General features: G+C 46.8%; 1 protein-coding gene across 3 annotated transcripts in view; it reads left to right on the top strand.

The window, feature by feature from the left end:
* Positions 1-16380, top strand: part of LOC124131382 (TP53-binding protein 1-like) — a 71709-nt gene that overhangs the window by 47477 nt on the left and 7852 nt on the right. For all 3 annotated transcript variants that reach the window (XM_048397338.1, XM_048397332.1, XM_048397344.1), the window contains 7 exons: positions 1283-1483; positions 3400-3527; positions 4610-4936; positions 7607-7687; positions 8954-9124; positions 10103-10194; positions 10365-10490. In XM_048397338.1, the coding sequence (XP_048253295.1) occupies positions 1283-1483; positions 3400-3527; positions 4610-4936; positions 7607-7687; positions 8954-9124; positions 10103-10194; positions 10365-10490 (1126 nt within the window). The remainder of the gene's footprint in view (positions 1-1282; positions 1484-3399; positions 3528-4609; positions 4937-7606; positions 7688-8953; positions 9125-10102; positions 10195-10364; positions 10491-16380) is intronic.

Below are 16380 nucleotides of genomic sequence, written 5' to 3'. Positions count from 1 at the left end.
ACAATGTTTCTCAAAAACTACTGACGTTACATGAATGAACTTTGCATGCTTATCTATGAAATACTTGTCAAGATTGTTTGAAGATTGGTCCTGTAAACTATTTTTTTCCCTTGCTACATGTTTTTAGATTTTTAACATATCCAGTTACAGGCGTTCATCCATGTTATTTTACAAAGTGAATAGTGTCTGCAATGGAGACAAATTGTCTCAGAAACTACTGAAGTTAGCTTATCTAAGAGACATTTATCAAGACTAAGTTCGAGAACTAGTGCCATAAATTATATTTTCCAGAGAAGGGGCCTTTTGTGTGTATTAATTTCACATTTAATCATTTTTCTGACATAAAGCAACCCTAGTGTGTATCTCTTCTTAAGGCTTTATAGAACTCTTTTTTTTGTAGTTTATGTTCACTACTATATGAACAAACAAAATTCTAATGTGCCCCATGGCGGGGAATAATGATAACTTTGTTTTCTTGTTTCTCTTATAACACATACATTGCTTGAATGTAGAGATATTGACAGTTCACACAAAGAAAACACCACAGATGTTTATAATGCAAGTGTGATTTTATGGTATGTGTGTCCAGGGATGAGAATCTTCCACAGATCCACACATTTTAGTGACCACAATTTGTTAAAATCTGATGGCTTCCCCTATAAACACACCCAAATTATGGACCACGCTCCATTGCAAAGAAGTTGCAGCTGAAAAGGAAAATATCCGTTCTCATCCCTGTGTGTCCAAATTGAGAGCGACCACCGGCACATGTAACATATGTTACATTTAGTGGGCTTGATATAACCACATGCACAGTGCATCATATTATTGAAAAGTGCAACCTAATATCAATGGGGAAAAGTGCATGTGCATGTGAAAAAATTCAAATTGTGATTGACTTTCCCTAAAATTTTCAAACAACAATCTTTGAACACACTCAATACCGAGTAGCTTTCTTTACCATACATCACCAATCCCTGTGACATCATCAGAGTGATGGTACTTCAAGATTATGTGCACATGTTACTGTTTGTGTGTTACAGCAAAACACCATTACGTTATGGAAGATCATGACACAGTCAATAGAGATCTGAGATTTTATTTATTTAGACTAGTTTATGCATCAATGTTTCAACTTTGATAAATTTATGGGACCCGGTGCAACCTGGTTTTGTCTGGTGCAGGTAGGTTTTCATGTCAACATGCACCTGGTGCAAGTTTAATTGAGTTCCTTAAATCGAGCCCTAATTTAGCATGTCTTAAGTGAAGTGCGTACCTTTAGATTTTACATCCGCTTTGACGACGGGGACCAGATGTATGTGAAGGCCAAGGATATTCTGCTGGTGAAGGTGATCCCGATTGGCCAGAGTGTGATGGTCCTGTCCTCGGACGGCTACTTCGAGTACGGCATGGTGGTCGAGTACGTGCAGCAGGGCGACAGAGTCAAGTACAAGGTGTCAAGGGATGAAGGCGACACTCAGCAGTAAGGCCACTCAACTTTTCCTCACATACTAGTTGTTGCTGACAAGGATCACTGTCATTAGAAGCTTTATGTTTGTTCCACATAAGACATAAACACATGTAAGCCATAATTACGTTTTGTCCATGGTATGATTTGCCATGAACATTTATATCCATCACTTCATGGACTAGTAGTACCGTATTTTGGGTATCATGATCACAACTGAATATTGACATTTCCTGGGTATTTTCCTTTGTACCTTGTGATTAGACTTTGGCAATCTATTTTGTCGTCAATTTGAGAGACTTATTTTATTAGAATTTATCAGTTACAAACTTAACGTGTATGTTTTAGTGGTCCAATGTTATTGTAAATCAATGTATCAGTTCATATAGGCTTGTATTGCAATATGATCAGTCCACTGCTGTGTCCACTCCCATGACTGCTGGTCACGGTGTGGTGGTTGTGTTGTTCAGCTGGTCACGATGTGGTGGTTGTGTTGTTCAGCTGGTCACGATGTGGTGGTTGTGTCGTTCAGCTGGCCACAATGTGGTGGTCGTGTTGTTCAGCTGGCCACGGTGTGGTGGTTGTGTTGTTCAGCTGGTCACGATGTGGTGGTTGTGTTGTTCAGCTGGTCACGATGTGGTGGTTGTGTTGTTCAGCTGGCCACGATGTGGTGGTTGTGTTGTTCAGCTGGCCACGATGTGGTGGTTGTGTTGTTCAACTGGCCATGATGTGGTGGTTGTGTTGTTCAGCTAGCTATGATGTGGTGGTTGTGTTGTTCAACTGGCCATGATGTGGTGGTTGTGTTGTTCAGCTAGCTATGATGTGGTGGTTGTGTTGTTCAACTGGCCATGATGTGGTGGTTGTGTTGTTAAACTGGCCATGATGTGGTGGTTGTGTTGTTCAGCTAGCTATGATGTGGTGGTTGTGTTGTTCAACTGGCCATGATGTGGTGGTTGTGTTGTTCAGCTAGCTATGATGTGGTGGTTGTGTTGTTCAACTGGCCATGATGTGGTGGTTGTGTTGTTCAACTGGCCACGATGTGGTGGTTGTGTTGTTCAACTGGCCATGTGGTGGTTGTGTTGTTCAGCTGGCCACGATGTGGTGGTTGTGTTGTTCAGCTGGCCACGATGTGGTGGTTGTGTTGTTCAACTGGCCATGATGTGGTGGTTGTGTTGTTCAACTGGCCATGATGTGGTGGTTGTGTTGTTCAACTGGCCACGATGTGGTGGTCGTGTTGTTCAACTGGCCACGATGTGGTGGTTGTGTTGTTCAACTGGCCATGTGGTGGTTGTGTTGTTCAGCTGGCCACGATGTGGTGGTTGTGTTGTTCAGCTGGCCACGATGTGGTGGTTGTGTTGTTCAGCTGGCCACGATGTGGTGGTTGTGTTGTTCAACTGGCCATGATGTGGTGGTTGTGTTGTTCAGCTGGCCACGATGTGGTGGTTGTGTTGTTCAGCTGGCCACGATGTGGTGGTTGTGTTGTTCAACTGGCCACGATGTGGTGGTTGTGTTGTTCAGCTGGCCACGATGTGGTGGTTGTGTTGTTCAACTGGCCATGATGTGGTGGTTGTGTTGTTAAACTGGCCATGACTGGCTATGATGTGGTGGTTGTGTTGTTCAACTGGCCATGATGTGGTGGTTGTGTTGTTAAACTGGCCATGATGTGGTGGTTGTGTTGTTCAGCTAGCTATGATGTGGTGGTTGTGTTGTTCAACTGGCCATGATGTGGTGGTTGTGTTGTTCAGCTGGCCATGATGTGGTGGTTGTGTTGTTCAACTGGCCATGATGTGGTGGTTGTGTTGTTCAGCTGGCCACGATGTGGTGGTTGTGTTGTTCAACTGGCCATGATGTGGTGGTTGTGTTGTTCAACTGGCTATGATGTGGTGGTTGTGTTGTTCAACTGGCCATGATGTGGTGGTTGTGTTGTTCAGATGCTCGTGGAGTCAGATGATCCTCAGTGAGGGTCAGGCCAGCTGCCTGATGAGTGATGAGGAGATGAGGGTGCCAGCTGCCCCAGGGACGATGACCTCTGATCCCAGGCTAGGGGACGTGTCACTAGGTGAGTTTCACTGGGCCTTGATGGTCGGAAGAGATCTTACTGCCATACATGTACTGAAATGTTTCAATGGTTATCTTTCCGATTGTGTATGCAGGTTTAGGTCAATTTATTCTTTAGTTTGATGTTGTGTGGGTATTTATTAAACTACCGATACCAGTAAGAGAAATTCCTTTGTGATTTGTGAGTTAACCATATCACTGTCTTGATGATGGTGTTAATCCAAAGGTCTTTCCTGCTGAAAGTAAAACTGCTGGTTTACAATATCTAGCATATATCAATATTGAAAACTGTGTTGAAGTAGCATCTTTTGTGGCACAAGCCCAGGAGATTGTTCCATCATAGGATCTATGCACTATGACTCAATCTATGCAATACTCTACTCAGGGCTGATCTGGCTATATGTTACACCGTTCAGCTTGCTGTACTCGTGGCTGATCTGGCTATATGCTACACCGTTCAGCTTGCTGTACTCGTGGCTGATCTGGCTATATGCTACACCGTTCAGCTTGTTGTACTCGTGGCTGATCTGGCTATATGCTACACCGTTCAGCTTGCTGTACTCATGGCTGACCTGGCTATATGCTACACCGTTCAGCTTGCTGTACTCGTGGCTGATCTGGCTATATGCTACACCGTTCAGCTTGCTGTACTCGTGGCTGATCTGGCTATATGCTACACCGTTCAGCTTGTTGTACTCGTGGCTGATCTGGCTATATGCTACACCGTTCAGCTTGCTGTACTCATGGCTGACCTGGCTATATGCTACACCGTTCAGCTTGCTGTACTCGTGGCTGATCTGGCTATATGCTACACCGTTCAGCTTGCTGTACTCGTGGCTGATCTGGCTATATGCTACACCGTTCAGCTTGCTGTACTCATGACTGACCTGGCTATATGCTACACCGTTCAGCTTGCTGTACTCGTGGCTGATCTGGCTATATGCTACACTGTTCAGCTTGCTGTACTCGTGGCTGATCTGGCTATATGCTACACCGTTCAGCTTGCTGTACTTGTGATCCATATGGCTATATGTTACACCATTTTACTTGCTGTACTCAGGGCTGATCTTGTATACGTCTCAGATAACCTCATTGTGGGGGAGCGACGGAGACGGAAGAGAGGAGCACAAGAGGCGACACCGAGGGAAAAAGAAGCTCGGATGACAGAAAGTAAAGGCAGTCCAGCAAAGGCCCCCGGTGTTGTCAGAAGCTCACTGAGGGGTAGATCTGCCAGCAGAAGCACCCAGAAGGAGCAGAAGGACCTACCACCAGATCCCCCAGACCCTCCAAGTCACGGCAAGGACAAAGACCCTCCCAGTCGGGGAAAGAAGCGGAAACTGCAGGAGGGGCCAATGGCCACCAGCACACCAACACCCAAAGCCAAGAAACCTGCTGACAGTACAGGGTCAGGTAACTATGTGCTAGCGATCAGTCAATCAAGGAATCTACCCTGAAACAGTCAGTGATTATAAAACTGCCCAAAACCAATTTATGTTCAGACATCTGTAAGATGGTGCAATGATTTATTGCAAGATATTCACAGAAGTTGTGTTTTTGTATGTTTCTGGGACTATGATTGAAATGTACAGATTATGACAAATGCTGGATGATGTAACTGGTTTCACACACAAGGAGATGTCAGAAACAAATCTGGTGTGAATGTTTGGAAATGTATCTTCCAGTAATACTTTTAATCACAAAACGTTTGGACCTATAGCTGGGTAGAATATATCCTGAGCACCCTATTATCAGCAAATCAGGAAACAGTAGTTACGAAGTGAAGTGGCCTTATTTTGTCAGTTTATGGAAACATAAATGCAAACAATATTGCTTGGTTAGCCGAACAAATGCCTCAGAAACGCTTGCACTTTATTTATAGTACTGTAATATGTCTGAATATGGATGGTATATGCTATTCTGTTGTGAGTGCCAAGCTTTGAACACATACATAAAGTGCTATGTAACCCCTTGGGGTTTAAAGGTTAGAATAGGTCCCCAGCGACGTATGCTACATTGATCTCTGGATTTGTTTTGTCACCGTACAGCTTGAATAATATAATGCCCTGAGTGGTGTAAAACAACAATCATATGTGCATATTGAACACATCAATAGTTATGCAGAATTGTATAATAATAATTATGACCCAAATGCAAGCATCACCTGCAGACACAGGCTTTGGACCTATGAAGATCAGGTTTAGAATTGATCTTCAGCTATCTATGCTTGTCAAAAGAGATGACTAACAGGAATCAGATGGTCAGGCTCGCTGACTTTGTTGATGCATGTTGTATCCCAATGCTCTGGATTGTCTGATCCAGACTCAATAATTTACAGACTGCCATCTGATGATCATATAACTGGAATATTGCTGTGTGCGTTGTTAAACAACAAACAAAAAAACTGAGGCTTTGCCGACTGCAGCATAACGAAGCATGCATGCCATCCTGAGCAGGAATTACCATATTTTCTTGAGTATAATGCGCACCCCTTGCGGATTTAGTATTTGGAAAAAATGTTTTTTCGAATATTATGCGCAGAAAAAATTTACACTGTACCCCTTCAGCGAATTCCGGTAAACGAACGGGTGATAAGAAACTTCGTCAGTACCAATTTTAAATTTGAGAAAAAAATCACCAGACATGTTGATTTACCGTTTAAATTGTATTTTTGGTTCTGCTAAGCATTGTTTTACATCCAGGGATTAAGATTACCTTTTTACCAAGTAGCTATATGGCTACAAGTATTTTTTTCCAGGTAGCCAGTGGTAAAATCAAGAAGTCAAGCTAATATTGTAGGAAGCCAAAAGCATTTAAAATTATCTTTTATCAAATAACTATTTTATGTACAAGTCATAGCACTAGTCTTGGAATTGTATTTTAGTGGAACTGTACATGCTGTACTTGAGTTTTGTTGTTTGTGACTCGAATAACATTGCAATTTATGTTACTAGATTATATAGGTATATCCTTGCTTATCCAATAAACTATGAACTAAAATAAAATACTAATTACATTAATATTGATGCATTTCGGTTCATTGTTGACTTTAGGAGGAATTATTTGCAAGTTCAATCAGTAGCAGACATGTTTATCATGTCTACATATGTGTAGCAATAGAATTTAGTCGCCACAAGATATTTTTGAAGGTAGTCATTTGGCTACCTCTGAATTTTAGAGAGTAGACAAATTGAAATTTAGGTCGCATGGGCCATCGTTTTAGTCGCAACTTTGAGGTCTGAGCTGTATACACTACCGGTAATTCGGTTAAAACTTACCCAACGATATAACTTTACAAGATTTTAATGCATGGATCGGGAAAAATTGTTTCTGAAACTATTTTATTATCAGGAATAATATATTCCAATATCTCGTTATTTTAGTTGCAGCTTTTACTAAATATATTTAAAGTAATAATAACACTAAGCGTAGCACTTCAGTGCAGCTGATCGCTATTGCTGGTTATATTTTTTCACATGGAACAATTTGACCAGTCAACGTCGAGACTCCCGTGCACTTTAATGCGAGATCTATGTGTTGACATAGAATCGTCAAACCACAACAAATATGACTTTTAACGAGTCAAAGTATATGGCATTTATGATATATGTATCCATTCTCTGTCAACTAAAGTTTGTTTCAAGACGTCAATAGCAGTAATCTGACTGTGGTTGCTGTTAATAATGGTGAGTTGTGTGATCTTCCGATTGCTTCACACACAATTTCGCCGAAATTAATTATAACAATATTAAAAGGAATTTTGAATAAAATTAATGAAGTTATTTACAAACATAAGTCTAGATATACAATAAAGATATACAAAGATTAATTTGGGACTTTAGTATGGATTTGTTGACATGGTATTTCCGGTGTTACGTGCTCACAGTTATGTCTTTGCGTTGGGGGGAAGAAACATCAAACTCATTATGGCGTGTAAAATGCTCACCCCCTTCTACACAGCTGTGGTTGTTTTTTTTTAAATTGCGCACTATACTCAAGAAAATAATGTAGACAAGAATGGGGGTATTTTATGATGTGGATGTTTTCAGTTTATGTGTGATATTGTATGGGTGTATGTTGTAGTGACGCCGACCACGTCCGGTATGGGAGGAGCAGTAGACTCGCCGTCAGAGAGCAGGGGGCGGGCCCGTAGAGTCAGAGTTGGTGAGATATGTGTTATTATTATGCCTCAAAGTGAGATTGACCAATCAGAGAGCAGAACTACTGACCCCACATGAGCCTGTAAACTGTCAGTATAAAATCCAAGATGGTTGTTACTGACCTAATATGTGACCGTACACCATCAGTAACAGCCATTTTGAATTTTCCAACACCCACCTCACATATTTCACAAGGAAATTCTTGTACAGAAATTCATTATTCAACACTGTTTTGTGTTTTAATATCATTAATTGTGATGAGCATGACATTATTTATTAAAGAAACCACGTTCGTGACTTTATTTATAAAAATTATACAGAAAAAAAGCTTACAATGGAGATCACTGAGTTACATTAGCATCGTCATAGAACATACTATGGGATGACGTCACAAACAAGACACGTGACACCAATGACGTCACATAGCAATAGAATAGATAGCAGCCCGCCGTTAGGGGAAAGCGGACTGCTATCAAGTTACAGTGGCCCGCAGATTTCTGTTAACATGCCAGCATTTTTATGATAATTCTATACATTTTAGCTATAGTAGTTTAAACGTTCACATTTAGTGCATGATATATTCCTTTGTTAACATTTATGTTTACATTAATGCATTGTATCAGAAACATATATACTGGTTCTGTCGTTCATACCAGTTGTAAGTGTCAAGTTTTCATTTTGACATGTGCGACAAAGATACCAAATAGTGAAAACTTTTCAACATAATAAATTAGTTATGGTTTCTATAGTTGCCGTATACGGTGTCATATGAGGTAAGCGGGAAAATATTGGGCGAGGCGTGAGCATGGCAGCTAAAGACATCATAACTTATGATATGCATCTTCTTTGTGATATATGACCACATGCAGTCATGTAATGCACCAGAAGTAGAAGTAGAATGGCAGTAATAGCATAGCATCCCAAAGGCAGGACCTGTTTGAACAAAATAGTTCACTTATCAACTGATCCTTTAAAACAGCACACATGACACATGGTATTCTGATACCATCTTGAATAAATTTAAACATAAATTCCTCACTTACCAACCAGGCTTTTTCGGAATCCACAAGACAAACAAATACAAAACTTTTGGCCCAACATTCATCTTTCATGAATAAGTCAAGGCTTTTCTGTTTTGAGGAGAATATGTTTTAGTTTTAATAACTAGCAATACCAAAAAGGCTTGACAAGACTAGAGAACTATGGAATGTACCTCTTCTCTCTGTATGTATACACCTTAGTGTTTCAAAGTGTGCTACATGTCTGCCAGGTCTCTTCGACAAAAGCAAGATGGGCAGTCGGCCGCGTTCTCCCTACCTGTTCCAGGGCATAGTGTTCCTTCTGACTCATGTGGACAAGAGTCCAGAACAGAAACTGCAAGAGAAGAAACTTCTCCAAGATTCCAGCCTGGAAACCTCAACTGAAGAGAGTGGCACTGAAGGTAGGTGCTTGACTGGGTGTAGGAGGGTGGCACTGAAGGTAGGTGCTTGACTGGGTGTAGGAGGGTGGCACTGAAGGTAGGTCCTGGACTGTGTGTAGGAGAGTGGCACTGAAGGTAGGTGCTTGACTGGGTGTAGGAGGGTGGCACTGAAGGTAGGTGCTGGACTGGGTGTAGGAGGGTGGCACTGAAGGTAGGTCCTGGACTGGGTGTAGGAGAGTGGCACTGAAGGTAGGTGCTTGACTGGGTGTAGGAGGGTGGCACTGAAGGTAGGTCCTGGACTGTGGGTAGGAGGGTGGCACTGAAGGTAGGTGCTGGACTGGGTGTAGGAGGGTGGCACTGAAGGTAGGTCCTGGACTGGGTGTAGGAGGGTGGCACTGAAGGTAGGTGCTTGACTGGGTGTAGGAGGGTGGCACTGAAGGTAGGTCCTGGACTGGGTGTAGGAGGGTGGCACTGAAGGTAGGTGCTAGACTGGGTGTAGGAGGGTGGCACTGAAGGTAGGTGCTGGACTGGATGTAGGAGGGTGGCACTGCAGGTAGGTGCTGGACTGGGTGTAGGAGGGTGGCACTGAAGGTAGGTGGTGAACTAGGTGTAGGAGGGTGGCACTGAAGGTAAGTGTTGGACTAGGTGTAGGAGGGTGGCACTGAAGGTAGGTGCTGGACTGGGTGTAGGAGGGTGGCACAGAAGGTAGGTGCTGGACTAGTTGTAGGAGGGTGGCACTGCAGGTAGGTGCTGGACTGGGTGTAGGAGGGTGGCACTGAAGGTAGGTGCTGCACTGGGTGTAGGAGGGTGGCACTGAAGGTAGGTGCTCGACTAGGTGTTTCACAGGACATGGTAGTTTCTTTGACACTTTTGTTATGTGTTTGAAGGCTTTAGAAGTGTCTTTATTTAAAGACTAATCTGTCAAAGATTTTTTTTCAATAAGATTTGAAACTGAATGAAATATATCTTGTTAAAATTTGAAAGGAATGTATTTTTCAGAAGAACCTAGCATTGCGTTTGACAAGGAGAATCTGCGAACCAACATCGAGGCGGCGGGTGGTGTGGTGCTGGAGAAATACAACCAGGCACAGGTAACAGCAAGCTGCCCTTCTTGGAGGGGAACATAGACTACAGTACAGTTGCTTGGGATCTTAAATGACAGTGTGGGGGACACAGGTCACAAATCATGATGACTGCATGCTTGCTACAATAACTGAATTAGATGTGAGAGATGCAAACAATATGTTTTGTATGTTTGCAGATTGAAGCAGCAACTCAGGCCTACCTGGTGGCAAACACGTTCCAGCGGACTGTCAAGTACTTCCAGTGTCTGGCAGCAGGCATCCCCTGTGTGTCCCATCAGTGGATCATACACTCCTGTACAGAGGTAGGCATCCCCTGTGTGTCCCATCAGTGGATCATAAACTCCTGTACAGAGGTAGGCATCCCCCGTGTGTCCCATCAGTGGATCATACACTCCTGTACAGAGGTAGGCATCCCCTGTGTGTCCCATCAGTGGTTCGTACACTCCTGTACAGAGGTAGGCATCCCCTGTGTGTCCCATCAGTGGATCGTACACTCCTGTACAGAGGTAGGCATCCCCTGCGTGTCCCATCAGTGGATCGTACACTCCTGTACACAGGTAGGCATCCCCTGTGTGTCCCATCAGTGGATCATACACTCCTGTACAGAGGTAGGCATCCCGTGTGTCCCATCAGTGGATCATACACTCCTGTACAGAGGTAGGCATCCCGTGTGTCCCATCAGTGGATCGTACACTCCTGTACAGAGGTAGGCATCCCCTGCGTGTCCCATCAGTGGATCATACACTCCTGTACAGAGGTAGGCATCCCCTGTGTGTCCCATCAGTGGATCGTACACTCCTGTACAGAGGTAGGCATCCCGAGTGTCCCATCAGTGGATCGTACACTCCTGTACAGAGGTAGGCATCCCCTGTGTGTCCCATCAGTGGATCGTACACTCCTGTACAGAGGTAGGCATCCCCTGTGTGTCCCATCAGTGGATTGACACTCCTGTACAGAGGTAGGCATCCCCTGCGTGTCCCATCAGTGGATCGTACACTCCTGTACAGAGGTAGGCATCCCCTGTGTGTCCCATCAGTGGATTGTACACTCCTGTACAGAGGTAAACATCCCCCGCGTGTCCCATCAGTGGATCATACACTCCTGTACAGAGGTAGGCATCCCGTGTGTCCCATCAGTGGATCATACACTCCTGTACAGAGGTAGGCATCCCCTGCGTGTCCCATCAGTGGATCATACGCTCCTGTACAGAGGTAGGCATCCCCTGTGTGTCCCATCAGTGGATCGTACACTCCTGTACAGAGGTAGGCATCCCCTGCGTGTCCCATCAGTGGATCATACACTCCTGTACAGAGGTAGGCATCCCGTGTGTCCCATCAGTGGATCGTACACTCCTGTACAGAGGTAGGCATCCCCTGCGTGTCCCATCAGTGGATCGTTCACTCCTGTACAGAGGTAGGCATCCCCTGCGTGTCCCATCAGTGGATCGTACACTCCTGTACAGAGGTAGGCATCCCCTGTGTGTCCCATCAGTGGATTGTACACTCCTGTACAGAGGTAGGCATCCCCCGTGTGTCCCATCAGTGGATCGTACACTCCTGTACAGAGGTAGGCATCCCCTGCGTGTCCCATCAGTGGATCATACACTCCTGTACAGAGGTAGGCATCCCGTGTGTCCCATCAGTGGATCGTACACTCCTGTACAGAGGTAGGCATCCCCTGTGTGTCCCATCAGTGGATCGTACACTCCTGTACAGAGGTAGGCATCCCGTGTGTCCCATCAGTGGATCGAACACTCCTGTACAGAGGTAGGCATCCCCCGTGTGTCCCATCAGTGGATCGAACACTCCTGTACAGAGGTAGGCATCCCGTGTGTCCCATCAGTGGATTGAACACTCCTGTACAGAGGTAGGCATCCCCTGTGTGTCCCATTAGTGGATTGTACACTCCTGTACAGAGGTAGGCATCCCGTGTGTCCCATCAGTGGATCGTACACTCCTGTACAGAGGTAGGCATCCCCTGTGTGTCCCATCAGTTGATCGTACACTTCTGTACAGAGGTAGGCATCCCCTGCGTGTCCAATCAGTGGATCATACACTCCTGTACAGAGGTAGGCATCCCCTGTGTGTCCCATCAGTGGATTGTACACACCTGTACAGAGGTAGGCATCCTGTGTGTCCGATCAGTGGATTGTACACTCCTGTACAGAGGTAGGCATCCCCTGCGTGTCCCATCAGTGGATTGAACACTCCTGTACAGAGGTAGGCATCCCCTGTGTGTCCCATTAGTGGATTGTACACTCCTGTACAGAGGTAGGCATCCCGTGTGTCCCATCAGTGGATCGTACACTCCTGTACAGAGGTAGGCATCCCCTGTGTGTCCCATCAGTTGATCGTACACTTCTGTACAGAGGTAGGCATCCCCTGCGTGTCCAATCAGTGGATCATACACTCCTGTACAGAGGTAGGCATCCCCTGTGTGTCCCATCAGTGGATTGTACACACCTGTACAGAGGTAGGCATCCTGTGTGTCCGATCAGTGGATTGTACACTCCTGTACAGAGGTAGGCATCCCCTGCGTGTCCCATCAGTGGATCAAACCCTCCTGTACAGAGGTAGGCATCCCCTGTGTGTCCCATCAGTGGATTGTACACTCCTGTACAGAGGTAGGCATCCCGTGTGTCCCATCAGTGGATCGTACACTCCTGTACAGAGGTAGGCATCCCCTGTGTGTCCCATCAGTGGATTGTACACTCCTGTACAGAGGTAGGCATCCCGAGTGTCCCATCAGTGGATCGTACACTCCTGTACAGAGGTAGGCATCCCCTGTGTGTCCCATCAGTGGATCGTACACTCCTGTACAGAGGTAGGTATCCCCTGCGTGTCCCATCAGTGGATCGTACACTCCTGTACAGAGGTAGGCATCCCCTGTGTGTCCCATCAGTGGATTGTACACTCCTGTACAGAGGTAGGCATCCCCCGTGTGTCCCATCAGTGGATCGTACACTCCTGTACAGAGGTAGGCATCCCCTGCGTGTCCCATCAGTGGATCATACACTCCTGTACAGAGGTAGGCATCCCGTGTGTCCCATCAGTGGATCGTACACTCCTGTACAGAGGTAGGCATCCCGTGTGTCCCATCAGTGGATCGTACACTCCTGTACAGAGGTAGGCATCCCCTGCGTGTCCCATCAGTGGATCATACACTCCTGTACAGAGGTAGGCATCCCCTGTGTGTCCCATCAGTGGATCGTACACTCCTGTACAGAGGTAGGCATCCCGAGTGTCCCATCAGTGGATCGTACACTCCTGTACAGAGGTAGGCATCCCCTGTGTGTCCCATCAGTGGATCGTACACTCCTGTACAGAGGTAGGCATCCCCTGTGTGTCCCATCAGTGGATTGACACTCCTGTACAGAGGTAGGCATCCCCTGCGTGTCCCATCAGTGGATCGTACACTCCTGTACAGAGGTAGGCATCCCCTGTGTGTCCCATCAGTGGATTGTACACTCCTGTACAGAGGTAAACATCCCCCGCGTGTCCCATCAGTGGATCATACACTCCTGTACAGAGGTAGGCATCCCGTGTGTCCCATCAGTGGATCATACACTCCTGTACAGAGGTAGGCATCCCCTGCGTGTCCCATCAGTGGATCATACGCTCCTGTACAGAGGTAGGCATCCCCTGTGTGTCCCATCAGTGGATCGTACACTCCTGTACAGAGGTAGGCATCCCCTGCGTGTCCCATCAGTGGATCATACACTCCTGTACAGAGGTAGGCATCCCGTGTGTCCCATCAGTGGATCGTACACTCCTGTACAGAGGTAGGCATCCCCTGCGTGTCCCATCAGTGGATCGTTCACTCCTGTACAGAGGTAGGCATCCCCTGCGTGTCCCATCAGTGGATCGTACACTCCTGTACAGAGGTAGGCATCCCCTGTGTGTCCCATCAGTGGATTGTACACTCCTGTACAGAGGTAGGCATCCCCCGTGTGTCCCATCAGTGGATCGTACACTCCTGTACAGAGGTAGGCATCCCCTGCGTGTCCCATCAGTGGATCATACGCTCCTGTACAGAGGTAGGCATCCCGTGTGTCCCATCAGTGGATCGTACACTCCTGTACAGAGGTAGGCATCCCCTGTGTGTCCCATCAGTGGATCGTACACTCCTGTACAGAGGTAGGCATCCCGTGTGTCCCATCAGTGGATCGAACACTCCTGTACAGAGGTAGGCATCCCCCGTGTGTCCCATCAGTGGATCGAACACTCCTGTACAGAGGTAGGCATCCCGTGTGTCCCATCAGTGGATTGAACACTCCTGTACAGAGGTAGGCATCCCCTGTGTGTCCCATTAGTGGATTGTACACTCCTGTACAGAGGTAGGCATCCCGTGTGTCCCATCAGTGGATCGTACACTCCTGTACAGAGGTAGGCATCCCCTGTGTGTCCCATCAGTTGATCGTACACTTCTGTACAGAGGTAGGCATCCCCTGCGTGTCCAATCAGTGGATCATACACTCCTGTACAGAGGTAGGCATCCCCTGTGTGTCCCATCAGTGGATTGTACACACCTGTACAGAGGTAGGCATCCTGTGTGTCCGATCAGTGGATTGTACACTCCTGTACAGAGGTAGGCATCCCCTGCGTGTCCCATCAGTGGATCAAACCCTCCTGTACAGAGGTAGGCATCCCCTGTGTGTCCCATCAGTGGATTGTACACTCCTGTACAGAGGTAGGCATCCCGTGTGTCCCATCAGTGGATCGTACACTCCTGTACAGAGGTAGGCATCCCCTGTGTGTCCCATCAGTGGATTGTACACTCCTGTACAGAGGTAGGCATCCCGAGTGTCCCATCAGTGGATCGTACACTCCTGTACAGAGGTAGGCATCCCCTGTGTGTCCCATCAGTGGATCGTACACTCCTGTACAGAGGTAGGTATCCCCTGCGTGTCCCATCAGTGGATCGTACACTCCTGTACAGAGGTAGGCATCCCCTGTGTGTCCCATCAGTGGATTGTACACTCCTGTACAGAGGTAGGCATCCCCCGTGTGTCCCATCAGTGGATCGTACACTCCTGTACAGAGGTAGGCATCCCCTGCGTGTCCCATCAGTGGATCATACACTCCTGTACAGAGGTAGGCATCCCGTGTGTCCCATCAGTGGATCGTACACTCCTGTACAGAGGTAGGCATCCCCTGTGTGTCCCATCAGTGGATCGTACACTCCTGTACAGAGGTAGGCATCCCGTGTGTCCCATCAGTGGATCGAACACTCCTGTACAGAGGTAGGCATCCCCCGTGTGTCCCATCAGTGGATCGAACACTCCTGTACAGAGGTAGGCATCCCGTGTGTCCCATCAGTGGATTGAACCCTCCTGTACAGAGGTAGGCATCCCCTGTGTGTCCCATTAGTGGATTGTACACTCCTGTACAGAGGTAGGCATCCCGTGTGTCCCATCAGTGGATCGTACACTCCTGTACAGAGGTAGGCATCCCCTGTGTGTCCCATCAGTTGATCGTACACTTCTGTACAGAGGTAGGCATCCCCTGCGTGTCCAATCAGTGGATCATACACTCCTGTACAGAGGTAGGCATCCCCTGTGTGTCCCATCAGTGGATCGTACACTCCTGTACAGAGGTAGGCAACCCCTGTGTGTCCCATCAGTGGATTGAACACACCTGTACAGAGGTAGGCATCCCGTGTGTCCCATCAGTGGATTGTACACTCCTGTACAGAGGTAGGCATCCCCTGCGTGTCCCATCAGTGGATCAAACCCTCCTGTACAGAGGTAGGCATCCCCTGTGTGTCCCATCAGTGGATCGTACACTCCTGTACAGAGGTAGGCATCCCGTATGTCCCATCAGTGGATCGTACACTCCTGTACAGAGGTAGGCATCCCCTGTGTGTCCCATCAGTGGATCGTACACTCCTGTACAGAGGTAGGCATCCCGAGTGTCCCATCAGTGGATCGTACACTCCTGTACAGAGGTAGGCATCCCCTGTGTGTCCCATCAGTGGATCGTACACTCCTGTACAGAGGTAGGTATCCCCTGTGTGTCCCATCAGTGGATTGTACACTCCTGTACAGAGGTAGGCATCCCCTCTGTGTCCCATCAGTTGATCGTACACTTCTGTACAGAGGTAGGCATCCCCTGCGTGTCCAATCAGTGGATCATACACTCCTGTACAGAGGTAGGCATCCCGTGTGTCCCATCAGTGGATCATACACTCCTG

This window comes from Haliotis rufescens, unplaced genomic scaffold (assembly GCF_023055435.1).
Source record: "Haliotis rufescens isolate VD_foot unplaced genomic scaffold, xgHalRufe1.0.p SCAF_1, whole genome shotgun sequence".
NCBI classification, from domain to species: Eukaryota; Metazoa; Mollusca; class Gastropoda; order Lepetellida; family Haliotidae; genus Haliotis; species Haliotis rufescens.
This window is presented reverse-complemented; position numbering and strand designations above follow the sequence as displayed.